Source organism: Hemitrygon akajei, chromosome 9 (assembly GCF_048418815.1).
Source record: "Hemitrygon akajei chromosome 9, sHemAka1.3, whole genome shotgun sequence".
NCBI classification, from domain to species: Eukaryota; Metazoa; Chordata; class Chondrichthyes; order Myliobatiformes; family Dasyatidae; genus Hemitrygon; species Hemitrygon akajei.
The window spans coordinates 66,168,028-66,195,166 of NC_133132.1; the positions used below are offsets into that span (position 1 = coordinate 66,168,028).

Consider the following 27,139-nt stretch of genomic DNA (forward strand, 5'->3'; position numbering starts at 1 on the left):
CTTTGTATTATGCTTTCTTGATTTAAAAAACCAATAAAAATATTGCTGAAAAAAAATCCTGAATTAGGGAAAAGCCAATAAGGTTGTTTGGGAGAGGCTGCTTGCAGGTAAAGGGACATTTGCCAAGAATGAGGCTTTTAAAAGTGAAATAGGGAGAATTCAGGGAAAGCCTATGGGCAAGGCTAGACAGACCATGGAACCCTGACTGATGTGGAATATTGGTATTGAGGCACTGGTCAGGTAGAGGGGGCAAATACTGTATTAACCACAGGCAGCTAGAATCAAGCAAATCCCTCAAGTATAACATGTGAAATATGCTCTACTATGCTCTAAGTTCACCATCCTTGTACCTGAAATTTCTTGTATTAAAGCAGGCACAGTTACCCATCCCTCTTACTGCAATTTTGACCTATAAACTGCCCACTCTTCCTCACACTCTCTCTACACACTTCATCAACCTGTATATCAACCCCTCCAGTTTTTGACCTGTCATTCTAGTTTCCATTTCCCTATCAGAATAGGGAACCACTTTATCTGATAGCTCATTCCATATACTAACCATCCCCTGTATGGAAAAAGTTGCCTGTCAGGTCCCTTTTAAATCATTCACCTCTCACCTTAAATTTATGTCTTCTAGTTTTTAGTGTCCCTTCCCTGATTAAAAAAATGATGTGAGTTTTTTAACCCCATGATTTATATACCACTATAGGGTCACCCCTCAATCTCCTATGTTTCAAGGATTAAAGTGTTAGTTTGCTTCACCTCTCCCTAGTATTCAGACTCTTGATCTCCTGGATCATCTTTGTAAATCCTCTCAGCACTCTTTCCAGTTTAATGTTGTCTTCCCAACAACAGGATAACACTCAAAGTGCAGTCTCACCAGTGTTCTGTATAATGGCACCATGGCCTCCCAACATCTGTACTCAAAGCCCTGACTTATGAAGACCAGTATGCCAAAAGCCTTCTTCACCACCCGTCTACCTATGACTTAGTGGATCATATACTTGCAATCCTAAGTCTCTTTGTTTCATGACATTTCCCAGGGTCCAAATATTAACTGTATAAATCCACCTTGGTTTAAGTTCCCAAAAAGGAATATTTTGAACTTAGAGTTATAGAGTCATACAGCATGGGAACAGGCCTTTGGCCAAAGTGGTTCATGCCAACTAAGCTTCCCATCTAATCTAGTCCCATTTTACTGTATTTGACCAATATCCCTGGACCCATCTTATCCATTTACCAGTCTGAGTACCTTTTGATGTACCAGCCTCAATCATTTCCCTAGGAAACTCATTACATATACTGATCACTCTCTGAGTGCAAGATTTGCCCCTCAGCTTACTATTAAATCTGCCCCTCTTTCCTTAAACTATGCCCTTTGTTCTTCTGGTTCTTTATTCCCAACCCTAGAAAATAAAAGTGCACATTCACCCTATCTATGCCCTCAATTTAATTGACATCAATAATGGCTATTATAGCTTGTCAGTGGGGGTGGGGGGCAGAGCAGAATTCAATTCTGGTGCTGTCTGCAAGTAGTTTTTATGCTCTCTCAGTGACTGCACAGGTTTCCTCTGGGTGTTCCATGTCCTTCCACAGTCCAAAGATGTTTCAGTTAGCAGGTTAATTGGTCATTGTAAATTGTCCTGTGATTGGGTTAATGTTAAATAGGTGGGTTGCTGGGGCAGTGCAGCTCATTGGGCTAGAAGAGCCTGTTCCACACTGTATCTTTGAATAAATAAATGAACAAACAAATAAGATCTCCCCTCATCCTTCTACACTCCAATGAAAACGACCCTAACCTGCTCAACCTCTCTCTATAACTCAAGTCCTGGCCACATCCTCGTGAATATCATCTGTATTCTTTCCATCACAAATACTAGGCTTACTTTTATTTTTTATTTAATTTCAGGATACAGTGCAGAATAGACACTTCTGGCCTTTCAAGCCACACCGCCCAGCAACCTTACTGATCTATAGTCCTTAAGATTTTTCTTTGCAACCTTTTTTAAATAAAGGCACAACATTAGTCACCCCCCCCCCCCCCCACCGTCCTCCAGTCTTCCAGCACTTCGCCCATCACTAACGATGATGCATATGTCTTAGCTAGGGCTCCCAAAATTACATCCCTGGCTTCCTGCAGTCTTCTTGGAAAGCCAGTAATTTTAATTGAAAGCTATTTACCAATAAAATAACAGGCACAAGACACTGGAGGAACTCAGCAGGTTGGGCAGCATCCGTGGAAACAGTCAACGTTTCCATGGATGCTGTCCAACCTCCTGAGTTCCTCCAGTGTGTTGTGCGTGTTGCTTTGACCCCAGCATCTGCAGAGTATTTTGTGTTTACCAATAAAATAAATTTTCCTTAAAACAGATTGATGAAGATCCCCTTGTAATTTTTGATAATCATCCTTACTATCTTTGATATATTCTAGTATCATCCACAAAATACTGACCTTTCCTTGTACATTCACATTTAAAAAAATCAAATAAATAGCAAACAGCAAAGGTCCCAGATCCAGCCCTTATGGCACACCACTGGACACAGATCTCCAGTGCGAGAAACAACTTTCAACAATCACTCTCTACTTCCTAAAATCAAGCCAATTATGAATTCAGTAAACTCTCTCTCCATGGATCCCATGCAATCTAGCCTTGCAGACCAGCCTGAAAAAGTTCCTATAAACAACATCTACTATCCTACTCTTATCTATGTTCTCAATTACCTCTTCATAAAACAATATTGAGATTTGTAAGACATATGTTGAGTATCCCTAAAAGCAAAGGTGGAAATATGGGAAAAGAAATGGCAATCGGATTTTAATCCAGACAAATTTGACTGGTTGCACTTTTGGAAGGGTCGTCTTTTTTGCAGAGTTGAAATGTCAGATTCTAGAGGGCTTAACTTTAAGGTGTGAGGGAAACTTTAAAACAGATTTACAAGGCTAGTTTTTCTACAAATGAGTGGGAGGTGCCTGGAATGAATTGTCAGGTGGAAGCAGTTATGATAGCAACATTTAAGATGCATTTAAGACAGGCAATGAACAGGCAAGGAATGGAAGAGTATGGACCATGTACAAGCAAGAGAAAATCTGCAAATGCTGGAAATCCAAGCAACACACACAGAATGCTGGAAGAACTCAGCAGGCCAGGAAACATCTGTGGAAAAGGGTATAGTTGAAGTTTTGGACCAAGACCCTCCATCAGGACAGAAGATAAAAAGATGAGGAATCAGGGCAAGAAGGTGGGAGGAAGGGTGGAAGAAACATAAGGTGATAGGCGAAACTGAGAGGAGGGAAGGTGTAGTAAAGAGCTGGGAAGTTGATTAGTGAAAGAGATGCAGGACGAGAAAGGGGGCTCTGATAAGAGAGGACAGAAGGCCATGGAAGAAAGAACCCTGCCCTCAAATTTACCTGGTCAATTTTTGACACCTTCCTCCCCTTTCTTGATCTCTGTGTCTCTATCTATAGAGTCAGCTTATGTACTGATGTCCATTATAAACCCAATGATTCTCCCAGCTACCTGGACGATACCTCATCCCACCCTGTTACTTGTAAAAATGCCACCTCCTTCTCTCAATTCCTCCTTCTCCAGTGCATCTGCTCTTAGGATGAGGCTTTTCATTCCTGAACTAAGGAGATCTCCTCCTTCTTAAAAGAAAGGGGCTTCCCTTTCTCCACCATCAACACTGCCCTCAACTGCATCTATTCCATTTTGTGCATGCCTGCCCTCACTCCATCCACCCATCATTTCACCAGGGATAGGGTTCCTCTTGTCCTCACCTACCACCCCACCAGCCTCTGTGTCCAGCACATAATTCTCCACAACGTCCACCACCTCCAACGAGATCCCACCATCTAGCACATCTTTCCCTCACTCCCCCACTTTCTGCTTTCTGCAGGGACCGCTCCTTATGCGAGTCCCCTGTCCATTCATCCTTCCCCATTGATCCCCCTCCTGGCATTTATCCTTGCAAGTGGAACAAGTGCTACACCCACACCTGTCACTGCACCTCCTCCCTCACTACCATTCAGGGTCCCAAACAGTCCTTCCAGGTGAGGCGACACTTCAGCTGTGAGTCTTTTGGGGTCATCCACTGTATACAGTGCTCCGGGTGTGGCCTCCTGTATATCAGTGAGACCCGATGCAGGTTGGGAAACTGCTTCGCTGTGCACCTACACTCTGTCCGCCAGAAAAAGCTATGATCTCCCAGTGGCCATCCATTTTAATTCTACTTCCCATTCCCATTCTGACATGTCAGACCGTGGCCTCCTCTACTGTTGCAATGAGGCCACACTCAGGTTGGAGAAGCACCACCTTACATTCAGTCTGGGTAGCCTCCAACCTGATAGCATGAACATCGATTTCTCAAACTTCCGGTTTTGCCTCCTACCTCCTTCACTTTTCCCCATTCCCAATTCCCTCTCTCACCTTATCTCCTTACCTGCCAGTCACCTCCATCTGGTGCTCCTCTTCCTTTTCTTTCTTCCATGGCCTTCTGTCCTCTCCTCAGATTCCCCCTTCTCCAATTCTGTATCTCTTTCACCAAGCAACTTCACAGCTCGTTACTTCACCTCTCCCCCTCCATCCCAGTTTCACCTATCACTTTGTGTTGCTTCCTCCCCTTCCCCATCTTCTTACTCTGACTCCTCATCCTTTTTTCTCCAGTCCTGATGAAGGGTCTCAGCCTGAAACATCGACTATTCACTCTTTTCCATAGATGCTGCCTAGCTTGCTGAGTTCCTCCAGCATTTTGTGTGTGTTATGTGGCTGAAATTGGCCTCATGCTAAGCACAGATGGGCCACAGGGCCTGTTCCTGTGCTGCACTGTTGTACCTATATTTAAGCTTTGCTTCATTACAGAATGCCCTCAAAACTATCCAAACATCACGATCATATATCAGCAGAATTACATTTACATAGCAGCCAAAGTCTAGATGGTAGAGCTAGAGGCCACATAGTTTTAGTTCGTTTTTCTTGGAGCAGAGAAGATTGAGGGGGAATTCAAAAAAGACCATAAAATATAACAACAGAATTTGGCCATTTGGCCCATCGAGTCTGCTCTACCATTTCATCCATTTTTCCACTCAACCCCAATAACCTGCTTTCTCCCCATATCCCTTCATACCATGACCAATCAATAATCTATCAATCTTTGCCCTTAATATATATATAAACCTGTCCTCCACAGCTGCCTGTGGCAAAGAATTCCACAGATGAACAAGAAGCTTAGAAAGTAAGAAGCCTTTGACCTAAGTACAAACTTTGTAGTTTTAAGAGATGTAGAGGGTATCTGAAGGAAGTTTTCTTACACCCAGACAGTGGTTGCCTTCCAGAATGTACTGCTTCGAAAAACTGGTGAGGTGGACGCTTCCACAGGATTTAAGAAACATCTGGACAAGTACTTGAATTCCAGAGCATAGTAAGTTATGGACCAAGTGCTCCTAAATGGGATTATTATAGATTGATACTTGGCAGCATAGACCAATTTTGGTGCTATACAACTCTATTACTCTCTGCAGTCTACTGATGATCAGTGTAAAGGCAATCTGTGCATCTTGTCGAGCAATGACAGGTTAATGAAGAACTCATCTTTTATCCCACTTTGACTTTCCACATAGTAAGTTAGTTAAAATATAGCAGACACACTGCCTGAGTTGAAAAGAGTCATACAAATTCCCAGAATCAAGTCATTAATGATGAAATCTTCTTTAATTTACTCCCTGAAAGGACCCAAGTTGTATATTCAAGGTATGCCTGAAGTGTCCCGGGATTGCAGTCTATCATACTCTGAAAATTTGGGGAGCCTGCAAGCCTTGGAAATCCACATGTCCACTCAGTCAAATGATCCCTGCTCCCTGAGTCAGGAAATATCTCAATATTGCAAAATTCAGTAAACTGGCTTACACACACAGATCAACCAATGATACCAAAAATTATCTAGAAGCTAGCAAAATCAGTTACATAGTGATCCTGAATTCTAGAGAGTATTAAAGGAATGGAATAAGTCTTTCTTCATTTCTCTTTCATCTGTCTTGTACAACATATAGACCACAGAAAGCTCCCATAGTAAAGATGCAATAACTGGATAATTGGCAGTGAACCACACCTGAAGTCACTCAGATTGCATTCACTTCCCAAACCCCCAATCAAACAGCAAAATTAAGTTCAGCACATTCCAAGACTAAATGTGAAGTATTTGATTAACTTTTTAAATTTCATAGCTGAATAAAATGTGATGCAAACCTAATTCCTGTTCATGCCCCACATTTCTAAAGCAGAACAATCTGATCCAACTTCAGCCATGAATGGTCAAAAGAACTGCTGTGAATGTCTTTTTTTGTGAGTGTTTTTTTGCATGTATTACATGACAAATGTGTGTGTATTACTTCATCAGAAATACTGGAATGATCTTAATAAGCTGCATAATTCATTCAGAAAGAATGCATTTTCAATTATTTACCACAATAATGCATAAAATTGAATAATATAAACTTCAAAGAGCTTTGTGTTTCTTTCCTAAAGTAGGTAGTCCATAACAAAAGTTCTTTTTACCTTTTCAAAATCTTCATCTTTTTTGATTTGTTCGATATTTGCTTTAGCTGCCGAGTGAATCTTAAAAGTCAACTTCTCTTCTTCAGGTTCATCCGTAAATGCAATTCGTCTACGCTCTAATCAAAAGATATAAATTGTTAAGTCTGAGGCATAAGATTTGAAATAATACTAATAAGGTATGGAACCCATGCCAAGTCCACAACTTTTAAGTTATATCTTTGTAACTAATATGAAATCGAATTGGCTTAGTTCATCAAATTAAATGTGAACAAGAAAGATGGCATTCATTTTGAAACAAGTTAAGAAAATTCTAGATAGACACATCAGATCATATGGCATTTATGGAGTGAAAAACAGTATTAAAGTGTCCAATTTGAAACCAATTCTGAAACCAAAATTTACATGAAAATATTGATTATATCTTTTTGGTAGATACATGGGTTATAACCAAAAAAAAATCTGGGTTTGTTTAGGACTTTAGATGCAGCAATAATCAAACTTACAAAAATTAGAGAAAATTGTAAAAAAAATGCTAATGTTTACAAAATTATACCTACAAGTACTTATTCTTATCCAGTGTGAACTCCTTGTAGCCCCATCACTCTCCCTTACTGAGGACGAACAGCTCCTTTGTTTTAGGTACTAGGATATATCATCTTTAATTACCAACAAAACTAACTAAAGACTACATATGAATTAGAATATGATGTACTCACAATGGAGTTACAATTATATTACAAAATAAACAGGTTGGACAGGCAGAACAGCGAACTCTAGTAAGGGAAACAGTGGCAGCATGTGCGTTTCAGTCAATTCACTTTGGTGTTCGAACGTTGGGGTTATGTTGACCTCTTGTTCCCCTAACTTAGAAGGTCTAACAATTAAATGTAGACCATTCTATTTGCCTCAGGATATCTCACCTGTGAACCTGACCACAGTTTATATAACACCGGTGGCCAATTATCAGCAAGTACTCACGAAGCTGTACAATATCATCTGCAGGCAAAAAACAGCCCATCCTGAGGCATTTCAAATTATAGTTGGTGACTTTACCCAGCCCTGTTGAAGAAAACCTTGCCCAATTATCACCAGCACACAACCTGTCACACCAGACAGCAGACCATTGCCTCACAATGATAAGGAAGGCTTATCATTCCTTTCCCAGACTGCATTTTGGGAAACCAGACCACTCGGCTATACTCCTGATACCCGCATAGATAGAGCCTAAAAAACAAGGCTTCAGAGATCAAGACAACTAAGAGGTGGTTGCGGGAGGCAGAGGCGCTGTTACAGGATTGCCTTTAGTCAGTGGACTGGGCCATGTTCAAGAACCCATGAGAGGACCTGAATGACTACATAACAAATTTTATTAAAACAGCTGTAGATGTTTTAAAAATATTTTAGGGTTTACCCCAATCAGAAGCCATGGATGAACCATGAAATCTGGAATCTGCTGAGAGCCAGATCAGAGGCATTCAAGTCTGGAGAGATTGATAAGGCAGAGATTGATAGGTATCTGAGTAGTCAAGGCATCAAAGGTTATGGTGAGAAGGCAGGGGAATGGGACCAAAGGGGAGATTGGATCAGCTCATGATGAAATGGCAGAGCAGACTCTGCTCCTTTGTCTTATGGTCTTATGGAGATCAAGAATGCTACAAGAGGTGCAGGTATGATCTTTGGAAAGCCATCTCACAGGCAAAGTGGAGATTCCGGGCCAAACTGGAATCAACGATGGATACTCGATAGCTGTGGCAGGGTTTGAATACCATAACTTCTTACAAAATTAATTATTGCATCGCTTCCAGATGAGCTCAATGCCTTCTATGTTTGCTTTAACCACCAGAACAGGGAGGAAGAGTCATGCACCCCTATGTCTCACGATGATCCATTGGTTTCAGTATGTGAAGATGACGTGCTGGCTGCCCGTGTATCAAAGAGAGCGAATCAAAGGAAGCACCAGTCTAGATAGAGAATCTGGCCAAGTACTGATGACCTATGTTGACCAACTGGCTGCTGTGCTCACAGATATTTTCAACCTCTTGCTTCAGCAGTATGTGGTACCCACCTGCTTCAAGCAGGTTTCAATCACCCAGTGGCACTTACATCCACGGTGATGAAGAGTTTTGAGAGGCTGGTGTTGAAGCATATCAGCTCTGAGGGGCAACTTGGATCCACTCCAATTTGCTGACCGAAGCAACAGATCCATAGCAGATGCCATCTCATTGGCTCTTCACACAACCCTGGAACATCTGGACAGCAAAGGTGCATACATCAAGATGCTCTTTATTAATTACAGCTCAGCATTTAATACCATCATCCCCTCAAAACTAATCAGTAAACTCCAAGATCTTGGATTCAGCACCCACTTTGTGCAATTGGATCCTGGATTTCCTCACTTGCAGACCCCAGTCAGTTCAGATTGGTAAAAGCATCTCCTCCAGAACCTCCATCAGCACAGGAGCACCAAAGGGATGTGTGCTTACCCTCCTGCTCTACTCACTTTAGATGTATGACTGTTCGGCTAAGTTCAACTTCAATACCATATACAAGTTTGCTGATTACACCACTGTTGTGGGCCGTGTCAAAGGTGGTGATGAATCAGCATACAGGAGGGAGATTCAAAATTTGACTGAGTGGTGTAATAACAACCTCTCACTCAATGTCAATAAAACCAAGGAACTGATTGAAGACTTCATGAGAGGGAAACCAGAGCTCCATGATCCAGAAGATCAGAGGTAGAGGTCAGTGACTTTAAATTCCTGGATGTCACTATTTCAGAGGACCTGTCCTAGACCCATCATATAAATATAATTGCAAAGAAAGCACAACTGTGCCTCTACTTCCTCAGGTATCTGCAGAGATACGGCATGTCATCCAAAATCTTGGCAACTTCTACAGATGTATGGTGGAAAGTATATTAACTGGCTGCATTACGGCCTGGTATGGGAACACCAATGCCTTTGAGCAGAAAATCCTATAGAAGGTAGTGGATTTGGCCCAGTACATCACGGGTAAAGCCCTCCCAACAATTAAGCATATCTACATGAAACATTGCTGTCTTGCTGCTGCCATTAGGTAGAAGATACAAGTGCCTCAGGGCTCATACCATCAGGTTCAAGAATAGTTAATACCCTCAACCATCAGGCTCTTGAACAAAAGAGGATAACTACATTTATTCTATTTCTGATGTTCTCACAATCAATGGCTTAACTTCAAAGACTCTTTATTGTGTTATCTCATGCTGTTATTACTTATTTCTATCAAAGATTCAAAGGTTCATTTTATCGTTAAAGTATGCATGTATGATACAACTCTGTTATTTGTCTACTCCAGATAGCTATTAAATACAGAAAAAACATAAGTGTTGATGAAAGAAAAGACATACACACTCCCACACATGAAAAAGAAAAGAAACAAAACTTGCAGACCCCAAGATTCCCCTACCCCCACAGCTAAAAATCAGCCACAATAACAATCACTGACTTCCTACACATAACAATCCCCAATCTCCAATACCCTCACTCGCAGAAAAGAATAGCGGCAGTAGCACCAAACCCCACCCCCTTACATGCAAAAATCAACAGATCACCCATCCGCCATTCAGCCACAAGAAAGAAAACACCAAAAAACTAAATGAAACTGTCCAATAATCACATAAATCTCAGAATATGGGAAACGTCTTTTTGTCTGCACATGAGGAGAGCAGCCACACAAACTCAGCCCTTTTGTAAAGAGTGTCCACCAACCCTGGTCCAAATGCCACCAATCTGGGGCCAAATGTGCTGACTGCAGGGCCAAATGGGCCAGTCCGGCTGCTGGCCCTCTCTACATTCAATCTTCCTTGCTGCTTTGAGATGGAGATGTTCATGGTCTTTTCCACAAGTCAGCTTGTGTTTTCAGAACTTTTTGGACCCTGTCTCTGATTTTCATGTGACAGCTCTCCGGACACAGTATAGCGCTGGATCCTTCAATTGAGTTTCAAACAGTTTCCATAACACAAACAAGACAAGAAAACCAAGCAAAAGGTGTAGACAAAGTTAAATAATTGGATAGATTTGCTGACTGGAAGATGTCACCCTAAGGATTCATTGTTTGGCAATGCCATCTTGATGTTGACTCCTTACAGGTCAGGCAGCATCAATGAATTTCCACAGTTTATTGTTCATTGATCCTGCTTACAGTTGCTGTTCTATAGATTTGCTAAGTATGCCTACAGGAAAAAGAAATTTCAGGGTGGTATGTGGTGACACGTATGTACTCTGATAATAAATTTTATTTTGAACTTCTAAGTATCTACCTTAAATACAGTATACAAACAACATTTACACACTTACACATCCCAATTAGTAAATTAAAATATGATGGGAAAGGTACCATAAAACCAAACCACGCTTGGTTTGGAATTAAACTAAACTTTAGTGTCTGAATCTGAATGTACATAGTAATGTGAAGGGAAAACAATGGGTTAATATTGAGAATATACTGGGGAAGACATTGAAGTGTGTACACTTACTGCAACAACAGTGGAATGACAAGGCAATGCGTGTGTGAGTGAGTGCATATTCTCACCACAAACAACATACTTTACTGTGTGTTTTGATGTACATGTGACATAACATAAAAAGCTTAATTTTAATCTGAATCTGCTGTTTTTAGAACTCAAAGTCATTGTGGTATTGCTCATATCTGAAAAAGTTAAGAAATGGCAAGAGTAAAAGGACCCCAATGGCAGTTGTATACAGGCCTCCAAACAGCAGCTGGGGATGTGGGTTACAAATTACAGGAGGAGATAGAAAAGGCATGTCAGAAGGGCAATGTCATGATAATCATTGTGGATTTTAACATGAAAGTGGATTGGGAAAACCAGGCCAGTATTGGACTTCAAGAGAGAGAATTTGTAGAATATCTAAGGGATGGCTTTTTAGAACAGCTTGTTACTGAGCCCACTGGGGATCGCCTGTGCTGGATTGGATGTTGTGCAATGATCTGGAGGTGATAAAAGAGCTTAAGGTTAAGGAACCATGAGGAAAAAGTGATCACAATATGATCGAAGTTCACTTCGAAATCTGAGAAGGAGAAACTAAATTCCAATGTGTCGGTATTTCAGTGGATTAAAGGAAATTACAATGGCATGAGAGGGGAACTGGCCAAGGTTGACTGGAGAGGGACACTAGCAGGAAGGACAGCAGAGCAGCAATGCTGAAGTTTCTGTGAAAAATGAGGGAAGTGCAAGACAGATATACGTATTCCAAATAAGAGGAATTTATCGAATGGAAGAAGAACACTACTGTGGCTGACAAGTTAAGTCAGTGCCAAAGTAAAAGAGAGGGCATACAAGAAATCCAAAGCTAATGGGAAGATAGAGGATTGGGAAGTTTTTTAAAACTTGCAGAAGGAAACTAAGAAGGTCATTAGGAAGGAAAAGATGAATTATTAAAGGAAGCTGGTGACTAATATCAAAGAAGATACTAAAAGCTTTTTTAAGTATATAAAGGGTAAAAAAGAGTTGAGAGTAGATATAGGACCAATAGAAAATGACATTGGAGATATTGTAACAAGAGACACGGAGATGGCAGAGGAACTGAATGTGTATTTTGCATTAGTCTTCACAGTGTAAGACATCTGCAATATACCAGACATTCAAGAGTGTCAGGGAAGTGCAGTGCAGTGCAGTGAAAATTATGACTGAGAAGGTGCTCAGGAAGCTTAATGGTCTGAGGATGGACAAATCTCCTGGACCTGATGGACTGCACCCTCGGGTTCTGAAAGAAGTAGCTAGAAAGATTGCAGAGACATTAACAATGATCTTTCAGGAATCGATAGATTCTGGCAATGTACTGGATGTCTGAAAAATTGCAAATGTTACTCTGCTATTTAAAAGTTGTTGAAATCAGTTGTTAGGGATGAGATTACAGAATACCTGGAGGCACATGACAAGATAGGCCAAAGCCAGCATGGTTTCCTCAAAGGAAAATCCTGCCTAACTAACCTACTGCAATTTTTTGAGGAAATTACAAGCAGGGTAGACAAAGGAGATGTAGTAGATGTGACGTACTTGGATTTTCAGAAGGCCTTTAACAAGGTGCTGCACATGAGGCTGCTTAGCAAGATAAGAGCCTATGGAATTACAGGGGAGTTACTAGCGTGGGTGAAGCATTGGCTGATCGGTACAAAACAGAGAGTGGGAATAAAGGGATCCTATTCTGGCTGGCTACCGGTTACCAGTGGAGTTCCACAGGGGCCGGTGTCAGTGCTGCTTTTCATAATGTATGTAAATGATTTGGACTATGGGATTAATGGATTTGTGGCTAAATTTGCCGATGACACAAAGATAGGGGGAGGAGCAGGTAGTGCTGAGGAAACAGAGCCTTCAGAGAGACTTAGATAGTTTTGGGGATAGACAAAGAAATGGCAAATGCAATACAATGTTGGAAAGTATATGGTCATGCACTTTGGTGGAAGAAATAAACAGGCAGACTATTATTTAGGTGGTGAGAGAATTCAGAATGCCAAGATGCAAAGGGACTTGGGAGTCCTTGTGCAGGATACCCTAAGGTCAACCTCCAGGTTGAGTCAGTGGTGAGGTATGTGAATGCAATGCTGGCATTGATTTCTAGAGGTATAGAATATAAGAACAGGGATGTGATGTTGAGGCTCTATAAGGCACCTGTGAGACCACACTTGGAATGCTGTGTGCAGATTTGGGCTCCTTATTTTAGAAAGGATACACTGACATTGGAGAGGGTTCAGCAAAGATTCACGAGAATGATTCCAGGAATCAAGTCAAGTCAAGTCAAATCACTTTTATTGTCATTTCGATCATAACTGCTGGTACAGTACATAGTAAAAATGAGACAATGTTTTTCAGGACCATGGTGTTAACATGACACAGTACAAAAACTAGACTGAACTACGTAAAAAAACAATACAGAGAAAGCTACACTAGACTACAGACCTACACAGGACTGCATAAAGTGCACAAAAACAGTGCAGGCATTACAATAAATAATAAACAGGACAATAAGGCAAGGTGTCAGTCCAGGTTCTGGGTATTGAGGAGTCTAATAGCTTGGGGGAAGAAACTGTTACATAGTCTGGTCGTGAGAGGTTTATGAAAGGTTTATCGCATAAGGAACATTTGGTAGCTATCGAGCTGTATTTCCTGGAGTTCAGGAGAATGAGGGGGATCTCATAGAAGCATTCCAAATGTTAAAAAGCCTGAACAGATTAGATATGGCAAAGATATTTCCCATGGTAGGGGAGTCCAGGACAAAAGGGCAAAACTTCAGGATTGAAGGATGTCCTTTTAGAACTGAGATGTGGAGAAATTACTTTAGTCAGAGGGAATTTGTTGCCATGAGCAGCTGTGGAGGCCAAGTCATTTGGTGCATTTAAGGCAGAGATAGATAGGTTCTTGATTAGCCAGGGCATCAAAAGGTATGGGGAGAAGGCATGGAAGTGGGGATAACTGGAAGAACTGGATCAGCCCATGATTGAATGGCAGAGTTCTCTGAAGATGAAATACGGCTGATGTCAGCCAAGGAGGGACAACATGTGATCAATTAACTCCAACGGCTTGGAGTCACTTAGGCCGGGCAGTGAGAGGAAGCCAACAGGTGCACTCAGACCCGTAAAGTTCGAAAGTCTCTAGAAGGAGTTGCTTTAAGAATCTCATACCTGTGGACTTCCGGGGGGAGGGGATAGTTGCTGTCATCACCCTTGGTCATTGTAGAGCTGTCTAATGCTGTGATGACATAGTAATATTTTGTGTGGGCTTGCGAGAATCCCACCACTGTGAACTGGGCCTCTGCCTGAGCAAACCAAATGCGGCATGTTCCTGCCAGAACTCAGGGAGCTTGGGAGCGACAGCACTTGCAGTCATGATTGAGAAATGAGCAAAATAACTGTGGAATCTTACGGAGGAGTATCTGGGTCATCAGTCTGCATCACTGCCTGATATGGAGGGGCTACTGCACAGAACCGAAAGAAGCTGCAGAAGGTTGTAAATCTAGTCAGCTCCGTCTTGGGTACTAGCCTACAAAGTACCCAGGACATCTTTAGAGAGTGGTGTCTCAGAAAGGCAGCGTTCATTATTAAGGACCTCCAGCACCCAGGGCATGCCCTTTTCTCACTGTTACCATCAGGTAGGAGGTATAGAAACGTGAAGGCACACACTCAGCAATTCAGGAACAACTTCCTCCCCTCTGCCATCCGATTCCTAAATGGACATTGAACCTTGGATACTACCTCACTCTTTTTAATGTACAGTATTTCTGTTTTTGCATGTTTTTAAATCTATTCAATATATGTAATTGATTTACTTGTTTATTTTTTTTATTATTATTATCATTTCTCTGCTGGATTAGATTTTGCATTCAACTACTGCTGCTAAGTTAACAAATTTCACGTCACATGCCGGTGATAATAAACCTGATTCTGATTATGATTCTGGTACTTTGTAGGCTAGTACCCAAGATGAAGCTGACTAAATTTACAACCCTCTGTAGCTTCTTTCGGTCCTGTGCAGTAGACCCCTCCTCCACCCCATACTAGACAGTGATGTAGCCTGTCAGAATGCTCTCCATGGTACATCTATAGAGGTTTTTGAGTGTATTTGTTGACAAACCAAATCTCTTCTAACTCCTAATGAAGTATAGCTGCTGTCTTGCCTTCTTTATAACTGCATTGATATGTTGGGACCAAGTTAGATTCTCAGAGACCTTGACACCCAGGAATTTGAACTGCTCACTCTCGATTCCTCTGTGAGGATTGGTATGTGTTCCTTCAGTTTCCTCTTCCGGAAGTCCACAATCAGCTATTTCTTCTTACTGACATTGAGCGCCAGATTGTTGCTGTGACACCACTCCACTAGTTGGCATATACCACTCCTGTACGCCCTCTTGTCACCATTTGAGATTCTACCAACAATGGTTGTATCATCAGCAAATTTATAGATAGTATTTAAGCTATGTCAAGCAACACAGTCATGGGTATATAGAGAGTAGAGCAGTGGGTTAATTACACACCCCTGAGGTGCACCAGTGTTGATTGTCTTCAGATTGTGGTCTTCTGTTTAGGATGTCGAGGATCCAGTTGGGAGGTACAGAGGCCCAGGTTCTGCAACTTCTCAGTCAGGGTTGTGGGAATGATGGTATTAAATGCTGAGCTATAGTCGATGAACTGCATCCTGACATAGGTGTTTGTGTTGTCCAGGTGGTCTAAGGCCGTGTGAAGAGCCATTGAGATTGTGTCTGCTGTTGACCTATTGTGGCAATAGGCAAATTGCAATGGGTCCAGGTCCTACTGAGGCAGGAGTTCAGTCTAGTCATGATCAACCTCTCAAAGCATTTCATCACTGTCAATGTGAATGCTACCTGGTGATATTCATTAACACAGCTCACATTATTCTTCTTAGGCACTGGTATAATTGTTGCCTTTTTGAAGCAAGTGGGAACTTCTACCTGTAGCAGTGAAAGGTTAAAAATGTCCTTGAATACTCCAACCAGTTGGTTGGCAAAGGTTTTCAGAGCCTTACCAGGTATTCCATTGGGACCTTCTGCCTTGTGAGGGTTCACTCTCTTTAAAGACAGCCTAACATCAGCCTCTGAGACAGAGATCTTCACAGTAGTCATATTCTCCCTTTCAAAGTGGGCATAGAAGGCATTCAGTTCCTCTGGTAGTGAAGCATCACTGCCATTCATGCTATTGAGTTTCATTTTGTAGAAAGTAATGTCTTCCAAACACTGCCAGAGTTGTCATACATCTAATGTCACCTCCAACATCATGCAAAATTATCTCTTCACCCTTAAAATAGCCCTCCATAAATCATACCTAGTTTTCTGGTACAGGCCTGGGTGCCAGACTTCGAATGCCACAGATCTAGCCTTCAGCAGACGATGTACCTCCTGGTTCAATCACGGCTTTTGGTTTGGGAATGTACAGTAAGTCTTTGTAGGCACACACTCATCCACACAGATTTTAATGAAGTCAGTTACAACTGCAGCATACTCATCCAGGTTCGAAGATGAATCCCTGAGTCCAGTCCAGTCCACCGATTCAAGGCACTCCTATGTTTCCCTTGTCCATAACTTCTTGGTCCACACTATTAGTGCTCCAGTCTTCAGTTTCTTCCTATACTCAGAGAGTAGAAGTACAGCCAGGTGATCAGGCTTCTCGAAGTGAGGATGTGGAATAGCATGGTAGGCATTCTTGATGGTGGTGTAGCAATGGTCCAGAAGTTAAATTAATAATGTTCTTATTACTGGCCTCACTACATGCTTCAGTTGATTTTTAAAAGCTTCCTAATAGTCTATCTTTCCACTAATTCTTGCTATATTAAATGCCTTCTCTTTTGCTTCTATGCTGCTTTTGACTTCCCTTCTCAGCCACGGTTGCCACATTTTCCCTTTAGAATGCTTCTTCTTCTTTGTGATGAACTGATCCTCAACATCTTCTCCACAATCATATCAGCACAGGTGAACCACAAGGCTGTGTACTTAACACCCTGCTCTACTTGCTTTATGCTTATGATTGTGAGGCTAAGCAGAATTCCAATGCTATATTTCAGTTTGCTGATGACACCACTGTCGTCAGCCAAATCAATAATGGTGACATATTGGCATATAGGAAGGAGACTAAAAATCGGGCTGAGTGGTGCACAACAACCTCTGACTCAACATCAGCAAAACTAAAGAGCTGATTATTGACTCCAAGAAGTGAAACCCGAGGTCCATCAGCCAGTCCTCATCATTGGATCAGAGGTGGAGGATCAGCGGCTTTAACTTTCTCAGCATTATCATTTCAGAGGAACCATCCTGGACCAGCGTAAAGTGCCATTACAAAGAAAGCACAGTAGTGTTTCTACTTTCTGAGAAGTTTTCAGAGATTCAGCTAAAGCCTTAACAAACTTCTACAGATGCATAGCAGAGTGTATACTGGCTGGTGGTATCTTGGCCTGGTATGGAAACACCAACGTCTTTGAACTGAAAAATCTACAAAATGTTATAGATACAGCCCAGTCCATCATGGGTAAAACCATCCCAAAAGAGTACTGTTGTAGGAAAGCAGCATCCATCATTAAGGGCACCTACTATCCATGCCATACTCTCTTCCCATTGGTGCCATCAGGAAGGAGATACAAGACCTTTTCTAGGTATTTTTTTCTTTTTGTATTTGCAGTTTGTTGTCTTTTGCACATTGGTTGTTTGTGTGACGTGAATCCTTGATGAGGATGGCTTGGACCCAAATGCTGGAGTATTTGAGGCTAGGATTGTAACACCGAATAAAACTGAATTGAGAACTGAGCACAAGACATAACGCTAGACAATATCCTTGGTTGGGATTACTATTGAGCACTGAGGCTCCGTTCAGGTGCTCTTTAAATACTCAATTCTTGGTGCCTAAAACATGATTGACAATTAGCGGGATGGTCCTGAACCCTTAAAGGGACCACATCAGTTAACCATACTCCGAGAGTTAGAGCTTCTAAACCTCAGAAGCTAGCATGGCTGGGTGCATCTCGTATCAGTTTGTTCATCTTTTGGGCAGTTTCTTTTCATTGATTCTATTGTGTTTCCTTGTATTTACTGTTAATTGCCCACAAGAACAACTATCTCAGAGCAATATATGATGACATATACAGAATGTACTTTCTTAATAAATTTACTTTGAACTTTGATCCTGTGTCTTCACACTACTGCCAGAAACTGCAGTCATTGCAGCTCTGCTGCCATCTGTGCTGTTGTCCCCTTCCAATCAATTTTGTCCATTTCCTCTCTAAAGCCTCTGTAGTTCCCTTTACTCCACTTCAATACCGATACATGTGATTTTAGCTTTGCCTCTCAAACTTTAGGGTGAACTCTATATTATGATCACTTCCTCTTAAGTATTCCTTTACCTTAAGTACCCTTATGAAAGTTAGTTCATTACACAACACCCAATCCAGAATTGCCTTCTTCCCAGTGGGCTCAATCACAAGCTGTTCTAAATAGCCATCTTGTAGGCATTCTACAAATTCCTTCTCTTAGGATCCAGCACCAACTGATTTTCCCAACATGCACAACACACTGGAAGAACTCAGCAGATCGGACAGCATCCATGGAAATGAACAGTCAATGTTTCGGGCCAAGACCCTTCATCAGGACTGAAGAGGGGGGGCACGGGCCCTATAAAGAAGGTGGGGGAGGGTGGGAAGGAGAAGGCTGGTAGGTGCCAGGTGAAAAACCAATAAGGGGAAAGATCAAGAGGTGGGAGAGGGGTAGCAGGGAGGGGATAGGCAGGAAAGGTGAAGAAGGAATGTAAGGGGAAAACACTATGGGTAGTAGAAGAAGGCGGAACCATGAGGGAGGTAATAGGCAGCTGGAGGAGGCAGAGTGAAAATGGGATGAGGGAAGGGAGGGGGAGCAAAGTTGGAGAATTCAATGTTCATGCCAAGGGGCTGGAGACTACCCAGACGGTATATGAGGTATTGCTCCTCCAACCTGAGTTTGGACATATCCGAATGCTTATATCCGAATGGCCATTTATGGACATACCCGAATGTGAATGTGAAGCAGAGTTGAAGTGGGTTGGAACTGGGAGATCCTGTCTGTTGTGGTGGACGGAGCGGAGGTGCTCGACGAAGCGGTCCCCCAATCTACATCGGGTCTCAACAATGTAGAGGAGGCAGCACCGGGAGCACCAGATGCAATAGGTGACCCCAACAGACTCACAAGTGAAGTGTTGCCTCACCTGGAAGGACTGTTTGGGGCCCTGAATGGTGGTAAGAGAGGAAGTGTAGGGACAGGTGTAGTACTTAGGCTTGCAGGGATAAGTGCCAGGTGGGAGATCCGTGCGAGGGATGGTGTGGACCAGGGAGTCGCAGAGGGAATGATCCCTGCAGAAAGCGGAGAGGAGTAGAGAGGGAATGATGTGCTTAGTGGTGGGGTCCTGTTGAAGGTAGCAGAAGTTGTAGAGAATAATGTGCTGGATCTGGAGGCTGGGATTTTCCCAGTCTACCCACATATTGAAATCCCTGATGACCGTTGTAACATTGCTCTTTTTATATATCTTTTCTATCACACATCCTGGCTACTGTTCAGAGGCCTATATAAAACTCCCATCAAGATATTTTTACCTATGCAGTTTCTTAACTCTACCAACAAGGTTTCAAATTTCATGTTTCATGTATCAAATACTTTCTGGTTTTGAATTGGATTTCCAATATTTGCAGTTTTTATTTTCCTCCTCCAGAGGAAAGTAACAAAGGAAATCTCTTTTGACAATTGAAGCCATATAAATTCTTAATTATCAATTTGAGGCTGAGAGATTTTTATGAACTACAGATATTAACAAATTAGAGGATTTAGACCTCAGATCAGTTATAAAATCATGGAAAGGTTCTTGCAACACAAACAAAATGCTGGAGGAACTCAGCAGGCCAGGCAGCATCTATGTAAAAGAATAAACAGTTGATATTTTGGGCCAAGACCCTTCTTCAGGAATGGTTCTTACCTGGTTCTTTTTCAGATTCATGAATTTCTTTCACCAGCACTGAATCAGAGATTTCTAAAAACACTTCTACTATTTGTTCCACAGTTTTTTCAACACTGTTACATTTTGGAATCAAAATCTTTGTCCATTCTTTGCAGTGAAGCTATAAAACACATTAGCAGAGAAAATAACAATTCAAAAACTGGTGAAAAGAATAAGATAATATACACTCAGTAACCATTTTATTAGGTACACCCGTACACCTCTAGTTAATGGAAATATTTAATCAGCCAATCACGTGGCAGTAACTAATTGAATAAAGTATGCAGACATGATCAAAAGGTTTGGTTGTTGTTCAGAACAAACATCAGAATAGGGAAGAAACGTGCTCTCAGTTACTTTGACAGTGGAATGATTGTTGGTGCCAGACGGGATAGTTTTAGTATCTCAGAAACTCCTGATGTCCTGGGATATTCATGCATATCAGTCCCTAGAGTTTACAGAGAATGATGTGAAAAACAAAAAGAATAAACATCCAGTGAGCGGCAGTTCTGTGGGTGAAAACGCCTTGTTAATGAGAGATGGTCAGAGGAGAATGGCCGGAATATTTCAAAATGACAGGAAGGCAATAGTAACTCAAAGAACCATACATTATAATAGTGGTGTACTGAAGAGCATCTCTGAATGCACAGCATGTCAAAACTTCCAAGTGAATGGGCTACAGCAGCAGAGCCCCAGAAACATACACTCAGTGGCTCTTTTATTTGGTACAGGAGGTATCTAACAAATTGACCACTGAGTGTATATGGATCAATGTAACAATGAAAGCAGAAAATGTTGAAAGCATTCAGGGCAGGCTGCATCTGTTATAAGAAAAATAGTTAACATTTTTAGGTTGAAGAACCTTTCATCCAATATAGATCTATGCCTTTTCAATGTTTTTAAGTATATTTTTAGGGCCTTGAAATGATTGGAAATTGAAATAACACCCGCTTCAGTAATTAAAACATTTCTAAAGGGGCTAATTTGTACTATTCTCTCCAATGTTATTACCACATGTCATTTAAATTTTGCCATCAAACACTGTATAGATCATTCCATTTCCAAAGTACTTCAACACCCTTAAAATTTCTAAACTAATAAATGTCACTGCATACATTTATCTTTTTCATTCACATGTAAACTTTCAGTTCATTCTGCACAGAACTTCAGCAACTAAGACTGGGAGCTACAACTCTATTAGGGATGAAGAAAGTAATATATGCTTAAAGGGGAAACAAGACTAAAATACAGTAGATTCCAGTTAATCAAAACACATCGAGTCCAGTACATTTTGGCCCAGTTAAGCAAAGTTTCATGAAAATAATTTAAGAACGTATAAAAATGACAAACTAAGTAACTAATTATGTATTTAATTAAATACAAAACAAATTACAACACAACCAATACTACTCCAGTAACATAAAATTGTGTACTAGTTCCAAATAGATATTGATGGAGGAATTCATCCAATGTACGTTGCCGTTGTTACGTACCCTTGGGTATCTTGTACCTGTCACGTGACCATGATGTAATTGAGGCTATGCTGGAGATGAGGTAATGGTCTTGTGATGGTGGAGTGACATCATTTTCCCGCCAGTGAGAGGTCATGTGATAGTTTTTGTTTACAGGGTATAAAAGGAGAACCCCACCCTGTGACATGGGCAGTTCATGGCTGAATTCGCCAGAGTCCATGTTGCTGTGTATTCCGATATTATGACACAGTTTCGTTTAAAAGTGGAGTTTTACTTTCAGTTTTAAGTCTCAAAGTTTAGTGCCGGAAGTTTCGCTATAATGCTGCCAGATTGGTCAGTGGAGAGTGAAGATTTTAAAGGAGTTCGGAAATCCCGAAGGATTGGGAAAGTTAATGTCGATGGTGAAACAGATTTGACCTTTGTTTAATCTTTGCACGAATAATTAGTAACGAGTATCCATGATAACTCCTGTTCTGCCAGAAGAGCAGAGGGTTGGATACAAAGTTTCGTCAAAGAAAGGTCAGTGCCTTTAAGCTGTTTTATTTCCTTTCATTGTAAATCCTCTGGGGAATAACATACTTCGGCTGGGATCAGCAGTAACTCCAGGAAAGAGAATTTAAATCATTTGAAGAAGTCTCTTCTTTAATGGACTGTGTAAGCATTTGGACTTTCGCATTACTACTTCTAGGAACTGTTTTTGCATTATCGCTTTAAGAACTGTTTTTGCATTCTCGCTTTAAGAACTGTTTTTGCATTCTCGCTTTAAGAACTGTTCGAGCTGCCATATCGCAGCTGATTTCCGGTTAAGTTAATCGTTTGTTTATTTTTGGGTTTTTTACAGTGTTTAATAAATGTTTTAATTGTTATAAAAAAACCTGTCTCCAATCATATATTCATTGTTGCTGATTTGTAACACGGTGTTCTTTTGACAATAAAATAACAAAGTCAGCGCAGACTAGTGCAGATAATGAACTATTTGCATACAATGCTTTTGACGATTGCATCGTCCAAGTCTTCATTTTCATTATAACATTGAAGATGATTGTTACTTTCAAATTCTTCGTAGTTCTTAACTTATTGAAGCAGTAAAATTGTTTCATTTTCAATCCTAGCCATTTCAGGCATCTCCATGCCTGAATGCTTGAAACTGCAGTGAGCAAAACGGTTCTGAACGGTTCTTACTGCTTATTTCTCAACAACTATCAGTGACAAAATCAATTCTTTTGAAGACACACAGAGCTGATGCTATTTAAAAGATGTTTGATATAAGCACAATGTAGTGTGCAGCCACACAGTGCACGAGTAATAGAACATAGAATAGTACAGCACATTACAGGCCCTTCGGCCCACAATGTTGTGCCGACCCTCAAACCCTGCCTCCCATATAACCCCCCAACTTAAATTCCTCCATATACCTGTCTAGTAGTCTCTTAAACTTCACTAGTGTATCTGCCTCCACCACTGACTCAGGCAGTGCATTCCATGCACCAACCACTCTCTGAGTAAAAAACCTTCCTCTAATATCCCCCTTGAACTTCCCTCCCCTTACCTTAAAGCCATGTCCTCTTGTACTGAGCAGTGGTGCCCTGGGGATGAGGCGCTGGCTGTCCACTCTGTCTATTCCTCTTAATATCTTGTACACCTCTATCATGTCTCCTCTCATCCTCCTTCTCTCCAAAGAGTAAAGCCCTAGCTCCCTTAATGCTAATTAGAAATTGTTTGACAACATTCTCTTGTCCCAATTAAGCAGCATAGTGTCCCAAATGAACAAAGGGAATCCCAGTTATTTTCTCAATTTATTTTTGTTGAAGCAGCTGCTCCTATTAACCAATGGCCCAATTAACAGGAATCCACTGTATATAGTGAGTATTTTGAATTGGTATTAACTAAGAGGGTGCTGAAAAGGTATTGGTAGGACTGATATTGTAGAGGCAATTTTCTTTATATTTGTTTTCGGGATCTGAACATATCTGGCAAGTCCACAATTTATTATAACCCATCCCTAAATGGCCTGGAGAAGGTGATGGTTAGCTGCAGTCCTCCCAGTGAAGGCACTCTTGTGGGAAAGTTCCAGGCTTTAAACTCAATGACAAAAAACATAAAAACCTTTCAAGTTAAGATAATATGCAACATGGAAGGGAACTTGTATGTGCTGGTGCTCCTATCTATTTGTTCTTCTTTGTGGTACAAGTCATGCACTGGAAAGTACTGTTAGAGTACCCTGGGTATTTGTAAACTATTAGCATCAACAGTCAGTAAGATTTTCAAAATTTTAATTATGGAAGAAATCAACGGGTACTTGGAGAAATTAACAGGTACTTGGCTGACTAACAAGATCTGGCATAGATTCATATAAGATATACAGTGATTTTAAAAATAATTTTTTTTGATGAAGTGACAAAAAAGGTTAACATCATTCATTCATTGATGTTTATTTCCATTGCTGATTAAATTCTAAATGCTCCTGCTGATGAGGTAATTAAAAATCAACCACATTAAGAAGGAAAGCAGGAGGGCATAACAAGGGATATAAGATGCTGCAAACAGATATGGTAAAGGAGAACCCAAAAGGATTCTACAAGTGTTTTCAGAGCAAAAGGGTAACTAGGTAGAGAATAGATCCACTTGAAGATCAATATGGTCATTTATGTGTGCAACCACCAGAAACAGGCGAGGTCTTAAATGAATACTCCTCCTCCTATGAAGAAGGACATGGAAGCTAGTAGGTTTGGGGAAGAGAAAAGTGATGTCCTGAAACATATTGACACTTCCAACAGAGGTGCTAGTAATCTTGAAGCAGGTAAAGGTAGATAATTCCCCCTGGCCTGACTAAGTGTATCCTAGGATGTTCTGGTAAATAAGAGAAGAAATTCCTGAAATACTGGCAGAGATTTTTGTATTATTGTTAGCTATAGGTGATGTACCAAAAGGCTGCTGGGTGGCTAATGTTCTGCATTGATTTAAAAAGGGATGCAAGTATGATCCAGGGCATTACAGACTGGTGTGCCTAATATCAATGGTGGGAAAGTTACTGGAGGAGATTGAGAGATAGCATCTATCCACCTGCATATGGAAAGGCCATAATTGATTAGGGAAAGTCTGCATAGCTTTGTGCATGATAAATCATATCTCACGGATTTGACTGAACTTTTCCAAGAGATGACCCCGAGGATTGACAAAGACAGTGTAGTAGATTTGTCTACCTGGTCTTTAGCAGTGCTCATGACAAGATCCCATATGGTGGGCTGTTCCAGAAGGTTATTTTGCATAGAATCCAGAGTGAACTACCAAATTGAATGCAAAATTAGCTTGGTGGAAGGATTCAGAGGGTAGTGCTGCAGAGATTGATGTTGATTCAGATTTATATTGATTATTTAAATGAAAATACAAGTAACATGATTAGTAAACTTGCACTTTTCCATACCACATACACACATCATTCTTCATCAATTCCATCAGCTGCAACACAATCACACCACCAGTCACATCTTCCCCAACCCATTCCTTTCTGCTAAAACTAGAAGAATGGCATTTCATGTTCTACAACCCAGTAGCATAATCAGGTAAACAACACCCCCTTTCTTCCATTTTTTTGACCCACTTGGGCCCTCTTACTCATGCCTTTCTTTCCTAGAACCCCCTCCCCGACATCCACCAGCCCCTGTTAACCAGTTTCTTTCCCCTCTCCCACCTGGTTCCATCTGCCTTTGAACCCTCAGACTTTACCCAATCGATCCCATCCCCTGCACTCACTGATCCTAACTATCTGCTATCCCTCCCTTACCTGAGTTCAGCCATAATTTTACCAGATTCCCTGTTATGTAACCCTTGCTTGTTTCAAATATTACCTCCCAGCCTCTGTTGACTTATGCATCCATCTCGCACACCTGGCTCCATCTTTCTATCAGCTCCTCCTCAAATGGCTTCACCAATTCTGCCAGTACTTGCCTCACCTGTTCCCCTCAGCTCTTTATCTTCCTTTGTACTCTCAGTCCAGATTCAGTGCTTCAGCCCAAAATATGGCCTTTATCTTTGCCTTTACAGATGCTGCCTGAGCTGCTGTGTGCTTCCAGCAGTTTTTTTCTTTGCTTTGTGTATAAGGGTTGGAACATCATGTTACAGCTGTACCAAGACAGTGATGAGACTGCACTTGGAGTATTTTGTGCAGTTCTGGTTGCCTTGTTATAAGAAGGATGTCATTATGCTGGAAAGGGTACATAAAACTTTCATAAGGGTGGTACCAAACTAGAGAGCTTGAGTCATCAGGAGGGTCTGGACAGACTGGGGCATTCCTCCTTGGAATGAAGAAGGCTGAAGGGTGACCTTAAAGAGATTTATACAATCATGAGGTGCATAAATAAGGAGAATAGTCACGGAGTGAAGGCGGCTGAAGAGTGACCTTAAAGAGATTTATACAATCATGGGGTGCATAAATAAAGAGAATGGTTACGGTTTTTCCTCATGTTAGGATCTTTGGAAGTAGAAGGCATAGATTTAAGGTGAGAGAGAAATTACTTAAAGGGACCAGAAGAGCAGTTTTTTCACTCAGAGGTTGCTGGGTATGTAAAACAGTACATGGAAATGACAGGCGCAGGTACAATTACAATGTTTAAAAGACATTTGGATAAGTTAATTGAAAATGGACTCATGGCTGGATAGGGGGGTAAAGAAAGTTTTTGGCATACTGGTTTTCATATGTCAAGGTTCTGAGCATAAAAGTTGAGATGTCATGGTTTGCTAATACAGGACATAGTACACATTTGGAGTATTAATTTCTGTTGTGGTCCCCTTGCCATAGAAAAATATTTTTAAACTGTAAAGAGTACAAAAAGATTTATGAGCATGTTGCTTGGACTACAAGGCCCGAGTTATAGGAAGATGACGACTAGGTAAGGGCTTTATTCCTTGGAACGTAGAGGAATGAAAGGTGATCTTACAAGAATGCATAAAATCATGAGGGGCATAGACAGGATGAATGAACTCAGTCTTTTCCTCAAGGACAGGGAAACAAGAACTACAGGGCATAGGTTTAAAGGAGGAGGGAAGGCTTTAGTACAATTTTTTTTGCACAAAGGTCAGTACTTATGTAGAATACCATCATAATACAGAGCTGGGGTTCTCAGTCTGAGGCCCATGGACCCTAGGTTAATGATAGGGGTCCATGATATAAAAAAGGTTGGGAACCCCTGCTACAGAGGATCTAGTTGAGGCAAGTACAATAACAACTTCTAAAAGATGGTTGGACTGGTACATAAATTTGAAAGGTTTAAAAGGTTATGGACCAAAAACTAACAAATGGGACGAGCTTGGATGGTGCATCTTGCTTGGTGTGGAGAAGTTGAGCTGAAGGGCCTGTTTTGTAACGTATAGCTCTATCACTTTAATTCGGACTAACTCAGGTTGACACCTTGGTTGCCATGGATGTTAGGCTGAAGGATCTTGTTCTGTGCTGCATAACTCTATGATTCTATGATCATGACACATTTCTGGGTCTCGAATCACATCTAAGCAAAAGTGGGAAGCATGTATGTTTCCCTCCTTGAAGAAAAGGGTAACTATCTATATGAATTTTAAGGAAATGCTTGACAAATACACACAAAAGCA

The 27,139-nt window shown here is 41.1% G+C and overlaps 1 protein-coding gene across 1 annotated transcript in view; it reads right to left on the minus strand.

The window, feature by feature from the left end:
* The window catches only part of LOC140732658 (dynein axonemal heavy chain 8-like), a 952,247-nt gene that overhangs the window by 680,510 nt on the left and 244,598 nt on the right, over positions 1-27,139 (minus strand). Inside the window, exons 21-22 of the mRNA XM_073055351.1 lie at positions 20,043-20,184; positions 6,552-6,667 (exon numbers count right to left, since the gene is read on the minus strand). Of these exons, the coding sequence (XP_072911452.1) occupies positions 6,552-6,667; positions 20,043-20,184 (258 nt within the window). The remainder of the gene's footprint in view (positions 1-6,551; positions 6,668-20,042; positions 20,185-27,139) is intronic.